Here is a 19,838-nt window from a genome sequence, read left to right as displayed (position 1 = left end):
TCTTTCTTCTTTCTTCCTCTTCTTTCGAGAATATTTTTTGGTTCCTTTTTCTTTTTTTTTTTTTTTCCTTAACCTTTTTTCTTGCAAATATCCTTTCTTCACTTCTGTGCACCCTCCTGCACAGAATACACATACAACCCTAAAATGCTAAATACTAGGCCATAATGTTGTTCAAATAACCTAGAAAGGGACCTTTTCCAATACCATGAAACCTCTACCTTAACACCCTTAACCCTACTCTAACAACCTGTACCTTACTATCAGACCTCGAATCCTACCCTCACACCCTTAACCCTAGTCCCATACACTGAACCCTATTCTCATTTCCTTAACCCCACTCGCATACCTTAAATCCTAGAATTAGACCCTGATCTTTCACTCTAATACCCCCTACTCCTATACCCAGAACCTACACACCAATACCCTTAACCCTACTTCCACAACCTCAACCCTATTCTCACATCCTGAACCTCTACTCACACACCCTGAACCTCTATTCCTACACCCAGAACCTTCACTCTAATAATCGGAACCTTCATTCTAACACCCGGAAACCTAGTCTCACACCCCGAACCCTACTTCCATACCCTGAACTCTCACTCTAATAGCCAGAACCTTCACTTTAATAACCTTAACCCTACTCCTATAACTTAACCCTACTCACATACTCTAAACCTTCACTCCAACAACCTGTTCTTTACAGTAATAGCCTGAACCGTTCACCCTAATACCCTTAATCCTATTCTAATATGCTAAACCCTATTCTCATATCCTTAACCCTACTCTTATACATTGAATCCTCTTTTTTTTTTCCTTTCTTCTATTTTTTTTATTTTCTTTCTCTATTCTTCTTTTTTTTTCTTTTTTCTTCCTTCTCAAAACTTTTTGCTCCTTTTATTTTATTTTTTCTCCTTTTTTTCCTAAAATAAAAGAACTCATGCAAAAAAAATTGTTGCATACAACCTTCTCTTCTCTCCTTTCACATGTATTTTACATTCTTCCCTCACTTTTTTTTTTTTTTTCCTTCTCTTTTTTTTCTTTTATTCTTTTTTTTCTATTTTCTCCTTCACTATGTTTATTTTTCCTTAACAACAAGAATATTCCCCCTAGGAAACTAAATACCACGCCATATTGTTATTCCATGACCTAGAAAAGAACCTAATTCCCACACCTTAAACCCCCATAACCTTAACCCTATTGCCACAACATGAACCATCAATCTAATACCCTGATCCCTCACTTTTCTTCCTTCATTTCTTCTTTTTTTTTTTTTTTTTCTTTTTCTCTTGTTAAGCCGAACGAACTTCCTTGCACGCTAAGTCCCGTGAGATGCACCCAACTGCACAATCGCCTAAGCAATTTTCCTTCCACCTTCGACCCAGCTACCACCTCTAACAACATCGTTCTACCACCCCTAACAACATCATTCTACCACCTATAACAACATCATTCTACCACTTCTAACAACATCATTCTACGATCTCTAACAACATCATTCTACAATCCCTAACAACATCATTCTACCACCCTACCACCTAACAACCCACATACCACCAACCACCTAACAACCCACATACCACCAACCACCTAACAACCCACATACCACCAACCACCTAACAACCAACCTACCACCCCTAACAACCAACCTAGAATCCCTAACAATCACCTTCCTTCCACCCCTAACAACCAACCTAGAATCCCTAACAATCACCTTCCTTCCACCCCTAACAACCAACCTAGGATCCCTAACAATCACCTTCCTTCCACCCCTAACAACCAACCTAGAATCCCTAACAATCACCTTCCTTCCACCCCAAACAATCACCTAACAACCCACATACCACTCTCCTAACAACCCACCAACCATCCCTAACACAACTTTCCTTTCACCAACCACCCCTAACAACAACCTTCCTTCCACCAACCACCCCTAACAACAACCTTCCTTACACCCCTAACAACCCACATAACAAACTTCCTTACACCCTACCACCCCTAACAACCTTCCTTCGACCAACCACCACTAACAACCTTCCTTCCACCCTACCATCACTAACACAACCTTTCTTCCACCAACCACCCCTAACAACCCACCTTCCTCCCAATAACCCACCTACTACTGTACCACTTAACACCTTCCTCTCCACCTACCATCCACCTAACAATCTTCCTTCCCTTTAGTATAAACCATGGTCTTCTTGGTTTGGTAACCACACTTCTGGAAATGGAGGAGGAAGAAGAAGCAGAAGAAGAAAAAGAACAATTGGACAGAACTTTGATACACTCACAGAAGACACCTCAACATATGATTCAGCAACTGAAGTTTCCACAATAGGTGATTTATCAGGAGAAAATTCTACAGTACGCTCTATGGCGCACAAACGACAATCCAGAGGAAGAACAAATAATGGACCGAGTCACCGGAACAATGTAGGTTACAGTCGCATGTAACACCTACAATGCAAACTGGATGAGGAAGGGGAATGTTTCCTTCGCTTCCCAACCCAAGGACAGAAAAATAAAGGACCGCGCACATTTTATATACAGTGTAAGGAAGAAAATGACCTTCCCCTTTTTTCATTCTTCTTTTTTCCCCTTCCTTCCTCTCTTTTTCTTTTTTATCTTTTCTTTTCTTTCTTTCTTTTTTCTTTATTCTTTTCTTCCGTACATTTGTCTGTTTAAATAACAACTTCAGATAAGGTACCTCCAAAAAGGGGCGCGCAAAAAGCAAAAAGGTGCTAACATTTTTAAAGAAATGTTTTTATTTAAGAAATAAGCGAAAAAAAATCTTATAAAGATAAAAAACTATAACAAAAAAAAAAATTTAATCAACACACTTCAATTCTTCAATAAAAAAAACATTTTACCAAACAAATCTGAATAAAGCGGAAAAAAATTTTCTACTCCCACTTATATTCATTACACATGAACATGTAAACAATTTAATACACAAAAGAAAAAAAAAAAAAAAAAAAAAAATATTTATTTACACCCTAAAACCCGGAATCTGAACATGGAATCTGTTCCGTAAGAACTTGTTCCACAGGCACATCTTCCATAAGAACATCTTGCATAGGAAGCATGTCTTCCCTAGGAACAAAGTCTTTCCTCCCTAAACCCGGAATCTGAACTTGGAACCTGTTACTTATGAATATCTTCCCTAGGAACACCTTTCCTAGGAACAAAGTCTTCCTCCCTAAACCAGGAATCTAAACATAGAACCTGCTCCTTAGGAAGATCAACCCTAATCCCGGAATCTAAGCTTGTAACCTTTTCTTCTTTTATTAATTCGCTTCCCATAAATTCTTGAACCAAAATGGCAAAAAAGTCTTCCTTTGTCAAGTGCAGGTCCCCTTTTTGATATTCGTCTAAGAGTTCTAAATGAATATCAATAATCATGCGGCGACGTACACCACCACGACGACCAACAGAACGTTTTTTCCTCCTTTTTTTAGGCGTAGAACTAGGTTTGCGTTCTTTCACTATGTAATATTCACGTGGACCAGGTTGGTCCACATGGTCAACAATATGCTGTTCTAAGGATGGACCACGTAGTTGAGGAGCTCTTTTGTAACGTTTTCTTGTCTTACCAAGCATTCCAAAGTACTGAACAAAAAAAAAAAAAAAAAAAAAGGGGGAAAAAAATTTTTTTTTAATAGGGATGCGAAACGTTTGTTCACACGGAACAGAAATTACTCCTTCAAACCCTAAAATACGAAATCCTACACATACACCCTACCATGCGAAATCCTACATGCACACACCCCTAAAATGCGAAATCCTACACAAACACCCCCTAAAATGCGAAATCCTACACACACACCCCTAAAATGCTAAATCCTACACACACACCCCTAAAATGCGAAATCCTACACCCTTACCCACTCATGTATTTATTCATTATTTTTCTTATTCACTCCTTTTTTTTTTTTTTTAAAGACCTTTTTTTGTTTACTAGTTTTTGTTTTCTTACCTTCCAAAGTAAATAACTCATAATAGATATACCAAGGACGGCAGGAGCAAGAGGGAGGTAAGGAAGGACGGCGTTGTCCTTCATGTCAGTAAGTTTGGCCGCAGAAGGGGTGGTGCCTCCGGCACCCAGAGAAGTAGTGTCAGCGCCTGCTTTTTCGGTGGGTTCAGCTTCTGCTACTGCAGGGAAAGAGTAAGTAGAAGGATTAGAAGGAATGATGAAGAAAAGAAAAGGAAAGAAGGAAGAAAGGCAAGGAATAAAAGGAATAAGGAAAGATGTGAAAGAAAAGAAAGGGAAAGGAAAGGAGGTCGAAGGAGGAGGAATGAAGTCTAAGGGGGGAACTAAAGAAAGGAAAGTTCTAAGGAAGGATGGAAGGAAGGAGTATGGAAGGGGATGATTTTTTTTTTTTTTAATGTGATCTCAGGACGAATTATGTAACTAAAATACTATGAATCTAAAGTGGTGTGTGCACCCATAAGGGGGGTGCACGCGGTCCAGTGCACACTTCCTACGGAAGGTGGAAGGAAACGAAAAGAAAGGAAGGTTGTTAGGTGGTAGGGTCGAAGGAAACGAAGAGGAAGGAAGGTTGTTAGGTGGAAGGAGGCGTGAACAATGGTTGAGGAACTGTTGGTACTTTTTTTCCCCTTACCTAGACCATCCTTTTCTTCCGCATCCTTCTCTCCCTCCTCCTTTTCTTGTTCCTCTTCCTCTTCTTCATCATCATCATCTTCGTCCTCCGGTGGACGTTCTGCTTCTGGTTCTGGTGCTGGTTCTGGTGCTGGTTCTGGCTGTGGTGCTTTAGAGGAGGTTATTTTCTCCTCACTTTTCTTAAATGTGGTAATGAAATCCTTTATTTTTTGGACAGCGTTATTAACTTTATCCTGCACCTCGGAATTTATATTTACCGGTCTCCTCTGTGCAACCTTACTACTCCTGTGGTCACTCAACCTCCTTCCTTCATTACATGCACTATCGTTCTTTATTGTCCCCATTTTGTCTATAATGCCCTGACTCATTAGCCATTTATTAATGTCACTGAAAGTAGCACCTCCGTCCGTTCCGTACACCGTAAACGTACCTGTATATATACAATCCTCATATTTCTTTGGGGAAAATACCTCGCTTAAACTAGTCATTGCTGTGAATACATAATTAATATTTTCTATGTTTATATCGTAATTTGACATATATAATAATAACCATAAGTTTAGTAATTCACATCGTGGGCCCTGCTCAATATCACTTATATTTTTCTTCCCAGCATTCAATGTATACGTGCTCATACTATTTGTTACTTTAACCAAATTCCCTATAAGAATTTTACAAAAACATCTGCGAAGATCCTCCTTCCTGAGACCTGGATATTCTACAAAGTTTTCGCAGACTTCTGTTAAAACATAATTCAAATCCCCTTTACTGAGTTCCCTGTTGAATTCATAAAATAGACCATGTACGTCCTCCTTACTTACTTTCTAAAAATAGAATGAAAAAAAAAGCACATGTCTACATATTCCTGTTTATATATATACATATGTATAACACCCCCTAATAGTTCTTTCTTCCACCTACCACCCTAACACAACCCACCTACCACCACCGTACAACCCCTAACAAAACTTTCCTTCCACCCTAACCCCCTAACACGACCTTCCTTCCATCCCTAACACCTGAGAACCTTCCTTCCACCAACCACGTAACGACTTTCTTGGAGTGGAATGAATTCATTATTATCAAATACTCCTTAAAATAAAAGAAAGAAGTAAGAAGAACTTTGTTTACCCATCTGCTCTTAAAGAATTCTTCCACTTTCTGCTCTGCTGTCTGGACCACTTTCTTGACCATTTTTTCTAATTTCAGAGGTGGTGTGGCTGTAAGAATGCAAGTAAAAAATATGCAATTCATGTGTTTCGAAAGTTGATGATGATGAAAACAACGTTGGTAACTTTTTTTGTTCCTTTTTCATTTAAACAATCAACCATACAATTACCCTTACAATCAACCTTATAATCAGTTGTGCTTGTCGATTGGGATTTGGGTTTGGGGGGTTGTAGATTGGGTCTTTGACTTTGTTATTTTTCTTTTTTCAATTTCTTTCTGTGTAAATTTTTTCCTTCTATTTCATTCTCTCCCTTCAGACCCGTTAATTCCTGTATTCCCTTTAAAAAAAAAAAAGAAAAAGAAGAAAATACACACACTTTTCTTATTTTTTGTTTTCTTTCTTTTTATTTTCCCTTTATTTTCCTTTTTTCCTCCTTTTCTTTCCTCTTATCAGAAACAAGATGTAATTTTCCCTGCATACAATATGCTCTGCATTTCATTCTAAAAAGAAAAAAAAAGAACAGTAATTAAACACCTCTTTTTTTCCTTTCCTATTATTCTTTCTTTCCTTTCTTCCAAATCTAGCACCCAAATGTGCACCCCTTACCCTCTTCCTTGCACCACCTCTAATAATCTTCCTTCAAAAACACCTAACCCTTTTATTCTACCACTCCCAACCCTCTCATTCTAATACTCCTTACACCCCTAACCCCTAACATCCACAAATCTTCATTCTACCACCTCTAACATCCAAATCTGCACCATCTTGCACACTTTCCTCAAGATACATCCTTCAACACCTTCCCTCTAACTGCACCCTTCTGCACACTTATTAACTTTCGCCTGAACAATTTAACACCACCTTCCTTCCACCATAACACCCAATTCTACAACCCTCTGCACACATCCCCCAACATGCTTTTTTTTTTTTTTTTTTTTTTTTTTTCTTCCTCAAGGAAGTGATCTTCCTTTCTACCACTCTAGGAACCCTAAGTGCACCCCCCTGCACACCCTCCTCACACACATCCTTCCACCCCTAAAACATCATTTTAATACCTTTAACACTTCCATTCTACCACCCTTAACTCCTAATTCCAATACCCTTACACCCTAAACCCTAGCACCCCTAACACAACTTCATTCTAATATCCCTAGGAATCTCCCTTTCACCTACAACCCCAATGTGCACACCCCTCCACACTTTCCTTCCTTCCTTTTTTTTTTCTTTATTTCCTTCTTTTTTTTTTTTTTTTTTTTTCCCTCCTTTTCTTTCTTTCTCTATTGCTATCTTCCCTATGGTGCACCCTCGTACATACTTCCTTCAACACCTTCCCTCTAGGTGCACCTTCATGATTACTTATTAACTTCCATCCCAACAATTTAACACCATTTTCCTTCCACCCCTAACACCCAAATCTACACCCTTCTGCACACTACCTTCCTCTCACCCCTAAAAAAATTGCTTCCTTGCATCCACCACTACCCTAACAACCTTCCTTCCCCTAAGAATTACCTTCCTTCCTTTTTTTTTTTTTTTTTCTTTTTTTCTTCTTTCCTCCCTAAAGGAAGTGACCTTCCTTCTTTTCACCCCTAAAACTCCTCCTTAGGTGTACCCTTTTGCATACTTCCCCCCACATACTACCTTCCACCCCAGCAATCTTCCCTTCTTTCCTCCACCCTAAGAATCTTACTGCTACCCCTAAGAACAGGACCCCCTACACACATCCCCCAATAATCTTCCTTCCTCTTCCTTAGACCCGCCTTTCCTTCCCTCTTTAGACCACTTTTTTCCATCCTTAGATCCTCCTTTCCTTCCTTAGAAGCTCCCTTCCCTTCCTCCTTAGAACCCTTCCTTCCTTCCCTTCCTTAGATCATCCTTTCCTTCCTCAGACCTTCCGTCTACCCTACCACCCACCTCTAACAACATTCCTTCCATCCTATCACCCCTAGCACAACCTTCCTTCCACCAACCACCTAACAAACCTCATTTCACCTACCACTAACAACCTTCGACCAACCACCCCTAACAACCCACCTAACACCAACCACACCTAACACAACGTTCCTTCTAACATCCCTAATAATCTTCCTTCCCTTTAGTATAAGCAATAGTCTTCTTGGTTTGGTAACCACACTTCTGGAAATGGAGGAAGGAGCAGAAGCAACAGAAGAAAGAGAAGATCTGCTGGATAGAACTTTGATGTTTCTGCTGAAGAGACCTTCAGTGAATATTCCACAGATAACACAACAATAGGTGACTCCAAAATAGACAATTGCACCACACTACGTTCTCCTACTGCGTACACAAGACGGTCAACCACAGTACCGTCTACAGGGCAGGCTACAAGGAATAGAAGGGCAGGAGCAGGAACAAATAATCATAATACGCCGGGTCACCGGAACAATGTAGGTTACAGTCGGATGTAGTACACCTGGATGGGAAAGGGAAGGCGAATGTTTCCGTTTACCTCCCAGGAGGGACATAAATGACCGCGCACATTTTATATACAGTGTAAGGAAGAAAATGACCTTCCTCTTTTTTCATTCTTCTTTTTTCCCTTTCCTTCTTCTCTTTTTCTTTTTTATCTTTTCTTTTCTTTCTTTTCTTTTTATTCTTTCCTTTTTTTCTTCATATTTTTTCTTTCCTTTTTTTCCCACATTTGTTTGTTTAAATAACTGCATAAGGAAAGAATACTCCCAAAAAAGGGCGCGGGAAAAGAAAAAAGTTCTTGACATTTTCGAAAAAATATTTATTTTAAAAAAGACAAAAAAAAAAATTTATGAAGTTAAAAAATTTTATAACAAAATGAATAAGCATTTTTTAATTCTTCAAATAAAAAAAAATTATCCCAACAAATCAAAATAAAGTGAACGAGGAAAAATTTCTTTTTTCCCGGCTTATATTAATTACACATGAACACTCTAAGCACGTTCATGCAATACAAAAAAAAAGAAAAATATTTATTACACCCTAAAACCCGAAATCTGAACTTGCAACCTGTTCCTTAGGAACATCTTCCTCATCAACATTAAACCTAGGAGCACTTTCTTTGGGAACAAAGTGTTTCCTCCCTAAACCCGGAATCTGAACATGGAACTTGTTCCTCAGGAATATCCTCCTCAGGAACAAAGACTTCCTTCCATAAACCCAGAACCTGAACTTAGAACCTGTTCCTTAGGAACAAAGTCTTCTTTTATAAATTCGTTTCCTATGAATTCTTGAACCAAAATTTCAAAAAAGTCTTCCTTCGTCGAATGCAGGTCTCCTTTTTGACATTCGTTTAAGACTTCTAAATGTATATCAATAATCATGCGGCGACGTACACCGCGACAACGACCAGCACGGCGACGACCAGGAACCCGTTTTTTCTTCCTTTTAATAGGTGTAGAACGAGGTTTGCGTTCCTTTACAATGTAATATTCACGTGGACCATCTTCGTCCACATGAGCAAGGAGTTGTTCTTGTACAGTTGGACCACGTAGTTGATAAGCTCTTCTGTAACGTTTTCTTGTCTTACGAAGCATTCCAAAGTACTGAACAAAAAAAAAAAAAAAAAAAAAAAGAGAGAAAAAATGTTTCTTTAAAAGCGCGCGAAATGTTGTTCACACACCACAGTAATTACTACTTCACAACCTTAAATGCGAAATCCTACAAACCCACACCCTAAAATGCGAAATCCTACACAAACACCCTAAAATGCGAAATCCTACACAAATGCCTAAAATGCAAAATCCTACACAAATGCCTAAAATGCAAAATCCTACACATACACACCCTAAAATGCGAAATCCTGTACACAAACCCCACCACTGATTCATTCACCTTTTTTTTTTTTTTTTTTTTACATCCTTTTATTTCTTCTTCCCTTTTTTTTTTCTCTTACCTTCGAAAGTAAATAACTCATAACAGATATACCAAGGACGGCAGGAGCAAGGGGGAGGTAAGGAAGGAAGGGGTTGTCCTTCTTGTGAATAAGTGGGACAGCCTTGGGTGCTTTTAAAGCAGCTTCACCTGTTGCTGCCCCGCCTTTTCCACCACCAGCATCAGAAGGAGCAGGTGGAGGAGCTGGAGCAGGAAGCTTTGGAAGTTGGTCCTCAGTGTCTCTCCTACCAGGATCTGTATTTTTCGGACATATTTTCTCTATTGCTTCCAGAGCTTGCTTTACTTTTTGATCCCCGTTCTTACTGGTGTCAAGCTTATCATCCACTTCTTTCTTCATATTATCCCTTTTTCCTTGTGGGCAATTATTCGTAGTCCATAGTCCTTTATCCACGCTCAGTGTGCAATCAAAATTTTCTTCCCTCATACATTCAAAACATTTACTATCACTATTACATGGAGATGTTTGTTCTTTAATATCATTACTTTTACTGAAAGCATGGGTTATGCCAGCTTGCACATCACATTTAGACTGTTCCAGCTGCTGCAATCTATCTGCATAGGCGTTTAAGAAGATGCATCCAATAACTCGATCAAATTGTTGATCATTCTCATATTGCTTTTCTAACCTTGCTTTCTTCCCTTGGTCTTTTTCTGTTACTTCCTTTTTCTTAATTTTATATATATATTCTAACCCCCTAACTATGTAAGAGCATGCGTTCTTATTTGGTTCCTCTGTAGATGCACCATTTGTCCCTGGAATGTCTTTGCATAGGTCATCATCAAGTTTATTCTCATTCGTCATAGCATTAGACAGTCCAGTCAATACGTTTCCGACGTCGTGCGGTCCCCAATATGCACACTATGCAGAAAAAAAAAAAAAAAAGAGGAAGAAGAATGAAATAAATATGTACACATTTATATTATGTGTATGAATTATGGTGGTCCTTCCCATGTTATATTTATGAGGCACATGGTCTATTGAAATGACGTTGACTGCAGAGATAATTAATTCTTCTTACCCAGTTCTGTCTTGAATCTCCGCCTATTCTGTCTATAAACCAATTCTTTGTTACACAATTGGCGCGCTCACATAGGCTAGTCTTCTTGGTGCAGTCCTCACCAACTGGTGTGGATGGTCTTCCTGGAGGTGGTGGTGGTGGGGGTCGAGCTGGAAGGACGGGGGATGCGGGCGCATGGGGTTGTTGTTCTTCTGATGGTTGGGATGAACCTGGTTTAGACACCCCTCCTCCCCCTCCTTCCTCCTCTTTTAATCCTTCCTCAATTTTGTCCATAATTTCATCCACGTTATTTTTGTTGTCATTACTACTGATAACTCTGTTGTCCTCATCTTCATCCACTCGTGCTTTGATTGGATCCTCCGGCGCACGGATCCGATATCCCCATTTATTGTTTTCGCACCAAGTTTTCTTAGTATCTTTTTCTATTTTATGATACAAAGTACTTGTGCCAAATAGGTCATACGCTTCACTTCCCATATCCCTTTTGCCTCCGTGAGGAATCTTAAATGCAGCATCATAAGCACATTCCATATAGTTCACACCTTTCTTAATAAATTCCGCCCTTACTTCTTTCACACCCCTAATGACATGTTCTATGACCTCCTTTGGAACACAGAACCAGTGCATATACCACATCCATACTTTTAATAAATCACATAAGGGAATATTTTTCACTTTCTTCTCACATGGTGTTTTTCCCTTTTCGTTTTTATATTGCTTTGGAACGCCTGTAACTAGCATTATGTTTTTCATCATAATATTACAGAATTCGCCGTATTTGTCCAGGTTTAATTTCTTAATTTCCTCATCATCTTCATTGTGCTCACACAAAGCAGAAAGAGCACCGAGCTCTTCATACTGTTGGTTGTCCTGTTCAGACACATTGTTCGAAAAACGTGTGAACCATTCAGTAAGAGTGGCTGTAAGGAAGGAAGGTGTTGTTAGGTGGTAGGTGGGTTGTTAGGGCTGGTTGGTGGAAGGAACGTTGTTAGGTGGGTGGTAGGTGGTAGGGTGGAAGGATGATGAAAGAATACATTGGTATTCGTTCCTTCCCTTCTCCTTCTCCTTCCCCGTTTCCCATTCGCCGTTCCCCGTTGTCCTTCTAGGGTTTTTTCTTTGTATAACCTGTTCCAGAAGTGGAGGTGGGGTTGGAAGGTGGATATATGTCTTCCAGTTCTTCATTTATTTTAGCATCACTGTCAAGCTTTCCCCTTAACTTCACCCTCACTTGTTCATTGCCCATTTTACAGTCTGAATAGTCCACCTGTTTGCACTCAAAACAATCATTATCACCCTTGCATGGAGTTGTTTCCTTAATTTCTGAACTTTTACTGAAGGCATGGTTTATTCCCTCGTCTATGCTTATCTTCTGGGTACAAGATTTTGCCTTTTTTTCCAATTTTTTAATGAACTCATTCAATATAATACATGCTGCTGTTTGTCTAAATATTCTATTATTCTTCTTGGCTAGGTCGCCCTCTTTGCCGGTGTCTATGTTTATTTCGTAGATATGTTTTAATCCTGCAGTGATGAGCATACAAGCATTACTATCTGCTTCTGTCCATATGGTGCCCTGTCCATTTGGCTTTTTACAATAGGTTTCTTCCATACTTGATTTATTGTCTGATATGTATTTAGAGAGTAGCTGGATCCTATCCTCGATTTCCTTCCACACATGATCCTGGCAATAAAGAAGAAGAAAAGATGGAAAATGCACATATATTTAATAGCTACACGGAAGGTTCATTTATTCTTCGTTTCAATAATATACATTACTTTATGTCTATTTGTTCTGCCTCTAATGGTAATAAATGGTAACTATCCTTACCCAGTCTCGATACTCTTTCTTCCTGTCCGTATGCCAGTTCTCTATAAGAGTCCTTAAGCTTTGCTGTAAGGCAGTGTCTGTACAAGTAACTTCTGCAAGAAAAGGGGAAACAAAAATGAAGTAGAAATAAATCATACTAAGGTAATGGAATTACAGTAAAATGGTGGTACAGTGGAAGGGGGACTTCCTCTTCCACCTAACACAACCCACCACCATCCACCTAACAACCCACCTTCCTTCCACCTGACAACCCACGTACCACCCCTAAAAACCTTCCTTCCATTCTACCACCCGTCTAACAAACTTCCCTTTCACCCTACAACCATGGTAACAACCTTCCTTCATTCAAACACCCCTAACAAAGTCCTCCTTCCTTCCACTTACCACCACCCTAACAATCCTTCCTTCCACCATACCACCTAACAATTTTCCTTCCACCTACCACCCTAAGAACTAACAACACCAACAATCTTTCTTCCGCCCTCTACCCTCTTACTACCCCTATGTGCATCTTCGTGCACATTTCCGTCATTATACTTTCTTCCTTCCATCAACCTCCCACCCCCAGGTGCACCATTCTGCACACATCCTTTACTTCATTCCACCACTAACAACCTTCCTTCCACCCCTAACACATCATTCCTTGCACCTACTACCCCTAAACAACCTTCCCTTCCACCTACCACCACCCTAATCATCCTGCCACCAACCCCCCTTTATGGTAGTGGTGGTGGAAGTTTGTTAGGTGGTAGGGTGGTAGGTGTTAAGTTGTGTTAGGTGGTTGAGGTCCCCCCTTCCACTGAATTCCAAAATTAAAGGCTTACCCTCTGTTTTTTGCCTACAGGAAGGAAGGACGGAAAAAAAAGATGAGAAAGAAACAATACTTTTTTTTGTCCTTTCTTTTTCTTTCGTACAACTACTTTTTTAAAGCATATATATACATAGTTATATATATGTGTACATATATATACAAATAATTGTAATCGTAACCTTACCCTTCACTTGGAACAGTCCTTCCTGTTATTCCGTCTTTTCCGAGAGTTATTATAGTGTCTCTCTTCCTACGTCCACGAACTTTGTTAACTTCATTTTTTGCTTCATCTTCTGCACTACGTGCAAGACCACGTGCACTATGTACAACATCATCCCCCGTTTCCTCCTCTACCTCCTTCGTATGGTCTTGTTCATATTCACCTTTCTTCCGTGGAGCCATTTTTTTTTTTTTTACTACACTATTTATTCAATGAATGGAATCGTTACTTATTAAATGGAAAATAGTATTTCACTAAGTATCCATACATGTGTGTACAACGGAACGTACACATGCATTCATTCCTTACGTCCTTTTATTCTGAGAATACTTTTTTTTTTCCTTTTTTTTTTTTTTTTTTTTTTCTTCTTCTTCTTCTTCTTCTTCCTAAAAGAAGAGAAAGCAACATTCCTGCCACCCCTAAGACCCCTTCAAACCACCTACCACCCCCAAAACCCCTAACAACATTACTTCCCTAAGTAAGTACCTTCCTTCCACCAACCACCCCAACAACCTTCCCTTCCTCCCTCTAGCCTAAGAATCATCCTTCCACCGCATAACAACAACACCACCTTCCTTCTTTACACCTTGCACCCACCTACCACCCCTAAGTGCACCTCCCTACACACTTTCTTCCCCCTCTCCTTTCCTTTTTTTTTTTATTTTTTTCTTTTCTTCGTTTTTTCTTTTATTTTTTTTTCTATTTTTTTTCTTCTTTTTTTCTTTTCATTGTTTTTTTATTTTTTTTTATTTTCTTCTCAAAAAAAAAGTGACCAACTTTCCCTTCAATCCCCAACACCCAAATCTGCACCCCGCTGCACACCTTCTTTCCTCCCTTTTTTTTTTTTTTTTTTTTTTCTTCCTTAAGCCTTCTCTCTCTACACCTTTCCTTTAACCTTCTTTTCCTTTTTACCTTACACCTTCCTTCTTTACACCTTTACTTTAACCTTTTTTCTCTTTTTAAACCTTCCTTTTTTACTTAAATCTTCTCTTTTTTTACCTAAACCTTCCCTTTTTTTATCTAAACCTCCTTTTTCTTACCTAAAACTTTTTTGTTTTTTTTTTTTATACACCCTCCGGATGTACACCCCCCTAAAGAAAGTGACCTTCCTCCCTACCACACTTAATAACATGATTCTAATACCCCTAAAAAACCTTCACTCGAATACCCTTACACCCTACCTTTACATCCTTACACCCAATCATTCTACCACCCTCAGTAAACTAACATCCCTTCCTTCCACCCATAACACCCAAATCTACACCCCTGTGCACCCTTCTCTTCCTTCTTTACTTCCTTCTTTACTTCTTTCTTTTCTTTTTTTTTTTTTCTTTTTTTTATATTTTTTCTTCTCAAGAAAAAAGTGAGCAAACTTCACCTTCCACCTCTAACACCCCAACCTGCACCCCCTTGCACACTTTACTGCATGCCACCTACAAAGTACACCATCCTGCGCACTTACAGCCTTCCACCCCAACAATCTAACACCTCCCCTCCACACCTAACGGAACCATACTCCTACACCTAAGAACTGTACCCCTCTGCACACTCTCTTCCCTTCCTTCAAATTTTTTTTTTTTTTTTTTGTTTTTCTACTTAAAGGAAGCGACCTTCCTTCTACACTCCTTCCTTCTACACTCCTTCCTTCTACACTCCTTCCTTCCACACCCCTCCCTTCCACACTTCTTCCTTCCACCTACCAAACACCTACCTAACAAGGCACCTACCACCTAACAACCTTCCTTCCACCTACCACCTAACAACCTTCCTTCCACCTACCACCCTACCACCCAACAACCCCCTTACCACCTAACAACCTTCCCTTCCACCTACCACCTTAACAACCTTCTTTCCACCTACCACCATCCTAACAACCTTCCTTCCACCGACCACCCCTAACAACCCACCAACCATCAAGCACCTAACAACCCACCTAGCATCAAGCACCCAAGCACCAACCTACCACCCAACCACCCTTAACAACCCATCTACCATCCTAACATCACCCTAACAACCTTACTTCCTTAGTCGCCTTCCTTAGACCCTCCTTCGTCCTTAGACCTCCTTTCTTCCTCCTTAAAACCCTCTCCTTCTAACTCCTCCCTTAGATCCTTCAGTCCTTACTTAGACCTTCCATCCTTCCTTAGACCTCCTTTCTTCCTCCTTAAAACCCTCTCCTTCTAACTCCTCCCTTAGATCCTTCAGTCCTTACTTAGACCTTCCATCCTTCCTTAGACCTCCTTCCCTTAACAACCTTCCTTCCTGGTCCTTAGACCCCTTCCTTCTACCTACCACCCCTAACAACGCACCTACCATCACCAAGGACCTCTTCACTAATCGAAAATTAGTATTTGATTTCACCTTCGATTACGAAGGAATAAAGCAAAAATTAGCATCGGTTGACAACAATTCCTGTGATGATTGTTATTACCAACACCTCAAAGAAGCAGAAAAAGCATTTAGTGAGGTTCTTACTGATTGTAATAGCAAAGGGGTCAAAGGGCCCAAATAGAATGTGGATCCCTATTGTATGGTATTCAAAAATACATTTGATTTAAGCAGCAATAATAATCAAAATCCACTCATTTTAACAAAAGACAAAACAGAAACAATACCTGTAGATTCAAAAAATGTTACCATCCATAGGAATGTTCACTTAGAATTAAAATATGCGTCTACAACCAATCCAGCAGCAGTAATGACCACTGCTGTTTCTTCCATATTGGGAGTTGTCGGACTACACTTAAACAGCCTTTTCTTATATAAGGTATGTACAACTGCAATTATAAAATTAATATATACATATATATATGTCCACATATATGTATATATATATGAGTACATATTTCTACTCTTTCCTCTTCATTCAGTACAAACTACTACCTTCTTGGATAAGAAGGAACAAGACCCCCTTCTTTGGAAAGAACAGCAACTCCCTCAGAAGTAGAAATAGGAGTTCCGCCGTGGGACGTCAAAACTTGAACGACACTTTAACGGAAACTTCAACAACATATTCAACAATAGCAGAATCAACATTCGACTCGTCAATAAATGATCATTCTACCATATATAATGACGGATGATCACGTGGCGGAAGAACAGGAACGAATAATAACAGGAACAAACAACAAAGAACGAATATCAGCTATGTTCGTATGTAGAAGATGCTACGTAATGTACCATATTAAATGTGTAATATTCCTTCTTTCCCCCTCTCCGCCTCGGAGGGAGGGTGATATAAATTAACGCAAGGTTTATACAATGTGAAAAGAAGCAAAATGGCATTTATCCTTTTTAACGCTTTTTCTTTTCTAACTCTTTTTCTTTTTTAATTCTTTCCTTTTTTACTTCCTTCCTTTTTTTACTTCTTTCCTTTTTTTACTTCTTTCCTTTTTCCATGATTCACATAAATCTTTCTATGTTGTACTCGCCCCTCCCACTTCTTTTTTTTTCATTTATTATAGGATTGTACACGCTCTTCTTTTACTACATATGCACAAATGTAAACACTTAGAAGGGAGAAGGAAGAAAAGGATTGCTCCACATACATATGTAAACTATACAATATTTGTACTAACAATATTTTAATGAAGCAACTCTTGAAATAAAAATAAAACATATAAAATGTATCAGTTGTACATGCTCAAAATTGTACATTTAAAAAAAAAAGAAAAAATTTACGCTCCCTTTTATATGTATACATAACAATTAAGTGGTAGGAGTAGTTGTGTAATGCTTCGAACTATTACCTACCATCTTATAATAGAATAGAATTAGAAAATAATGTATGGGTGAAGTGAAAATTTTTTGAATATTTTTTTTTTTCATCGTATATTTTTTGTAGTACACTACACTTCGTTCGTAATTTTTTGGTTAAGTGAAATAATTTTTCATAATGATTTTGACAGATACATATGCATACGTGTATGTGTATATAATGTATTATCGTCCTTCGGCAGTGGAAGAGCAGTATGTATTATTAAGAATGGGAAAATTTTGAATATTCATCTTAATTCATAACCACGGAACAAATGAGAATCATCTAAATCTATTCCTATAGGAATGAATAAAAAATAATTCCAAATATAAATTCCATTCTAAATACATAGAAATGTATACATATAAACCATGGCGGAAAAAAGGAATACATTAACAGTTCATTCCCCTTTTTATTTAAAATTGATATATGGATACAATACATTTAATAATTTATCTATTATATAATAAGAATGTAGGAAATACATAGGAATATATATATGTATATAATGTGTATTCGCTTATTTACATTTATAGGCAGAAAAATTGGAGGAATTAAATTCAAGGAAAATATACAAGGCCTTCGAGGGAGGAATACAATACATAATGGAGGATATTAAGAATGATTGTGGCAAGGATAATGTGAAATCTGCCTTGGACAACACATTGGGGAGTTATCCAAATATTAAATCATATGCTGATAACATTGCAAAAGGTTGGTGCAAAATATATAATTCGAGTACTGATAATAAAATGGATGGTCCTGAATATTATTTCTTATATTTCTGGCTAGGAGATAAAATATGGAACACTGAAAGCACGAAAAATGCCTTCCCAAGCGTTATGAATGAAATTTGGAATGCACTGAAGGGAAATGTGTCCAATATTGAGGAATATGGACCCATATGCACAAACAATATTGATCAAGCGACTTTCAACCAAATGAAACTAGCATATGAATATTATATGGACCATGATGGTATAAAGGAACAATTACAGAATGGTACAGCCCCCTGCGATGATAAGTATCATGAACACCTAGAAAACAGTTATAAAGCATATGAGGAAATATTTAAGAAATGTACCCAAAGAACTGGTGGTGGTGATGCATGTTTTAAACGATCCCAAGGGATATGTAAAGATTTCGAAGACAAGAAACTGGAAGAATTCAAATGTACCCTAATAAGTACACCTAGAGCAAGCAAAACACAACACGATGAAACCTCCTCCGGTGGTAGTAGTGCTGCTATCTCTGCTGCTACCTCCAGTGCCGGAGCTGCATTAATTGGATTACCATTCATCACTTTCCTCCTATATAAGGTATACAATTACAATTAAATAAGATCGGAACATAATACATACATATATATATATGTATATATGTATGTATATGAAGTATATATTCCATCCTTCCCCCCACTTCCTTTCCCTTTTTTTTTTTTCCCACTCCTTCATTCAGTATAATCTTTTACCTTTTTGGTTTGGTAACCAATTTAAAGGAGGCAGCAGCAGAAGAAACAGGAGATCTATTGATCATCATTTTGATGCATTTACGGACATCACAACAACAGAATCAACATTCGATTCTACTGATGTTTCTACCACATATAATGGTAGATCATCCCCACCACAACGACCACAATCATCAATATCACCTAGAGGAAGAAATAATAATAGACAGAAGCAACAAGAGGGACGAAGAAATATACGTTATCATGCAACGTAATATTGCATGTAATATTCAATGTAATGTAACAGAGAGAAGGGGAATGTTTCCTTCCCTAGCTGTTCTATTAATAACTACGTGGCCACCATTATTCCATGTATTCAATATTAGGGGTTCAGTGTATATAAATATTCATATATATATATTATTTAAAATTTGTGTGTTCAACCTCTTTCCTCTATCTAAAGTGGCATATACGTTATTTAAAAATGTGTATACGTGAAACATCCATTTTATATTATTCTTCTTCTGCTCATTTTTAAAATAACACATACTTTATTTAGAACAAGCACTTTTCTTATTTAAAATAACATACACATATATATATATTATTTAATGTAAAAGTTCTTTTTATTAAAAAAAAAGAAAAAAAAAGGAAGGTAAAGTATTCCATATAAAATATATGTGTTCTATATATAAAGGTGACGTTCTAATAAGGGAATTCTAAGTGTAGAATATCTTCCATAGTGCAAATGGCATACTTTAAAATTTTTAATTTTAAAGGGAGGAGCTATACTTAAAAAAGTGCAAAATGTTTAATAAAAATAACAAAAGGCGAAGGGAGGAAGAAGGAACAAAATTTTTATAAAATTTTTCTCGGCTACACTTCGACCCCTTTTAAATGAATAATGCATAATGTATATTCTATAATAAATTGCATTGCTGCTTTTAAAAAAAAGCAAAATAAATTGCTCCTTAAAAAGAATCAGCCCTTTTAAATGAATAAATGAATCAACAAAGAACAACAATTTTTCTTCTTAACAATAGAAGATATAATAATATAAAGAAAAAAATACACAATTAGAA

At 38.0% G+C, this 19,838-nt stretch overlaps 1 protein-coding gene across 1 annotated transcript; it reads right to left on the bottom strand.

The window, feature by feature from the left end:
- Positions 1 to 3,141: 3,141 nt before the first annotated feature.
- Positions 3,142 to 13,731, bottom strand: PCOAH_00006310 (SICA antigen; the record flags this gene model as incomplete). The annotated part of the gene is made up of 9 exons (XM_020057441.1): positions 3,142 to 3,606; positions 8,957 to 9,322; positions 9,673 to 10,530; positions 10,691 to 10,812; positions 10,900 to 11,610; positions 11,816 to 12,371; positions 12,519 to 12,610; positions 13,343 to 13,356; positions 13,514 to 13,731. The coding sequence occupies 9 exons, from the start codon at positions 13,729 to 13,731 to the stop codon at positions 3,142 to 3,144; spliced, it is 3,402 nt and encodes a 1,133-aa protein (XP_019913100.1).
- Positions 13,732 to 19,838: the final 6,107 nt, after the last annotated feature.

This window comes from Plasmodium coatneyi, chromosome 4 (assembly GCF_001680005.1).
Source record: "Plasmodium coatneyi strain Hackeri chromosome 4, complete sequence".
NCBI lineage: Eukaryota > Apicomplexa > Aconoidasida > Haemosporida > Plasmodiidae > Plasmodium > Plasmodium coatneyi.
This window is presented reverse-complemented; position numbering and strand designations above follow the sequence as displayed.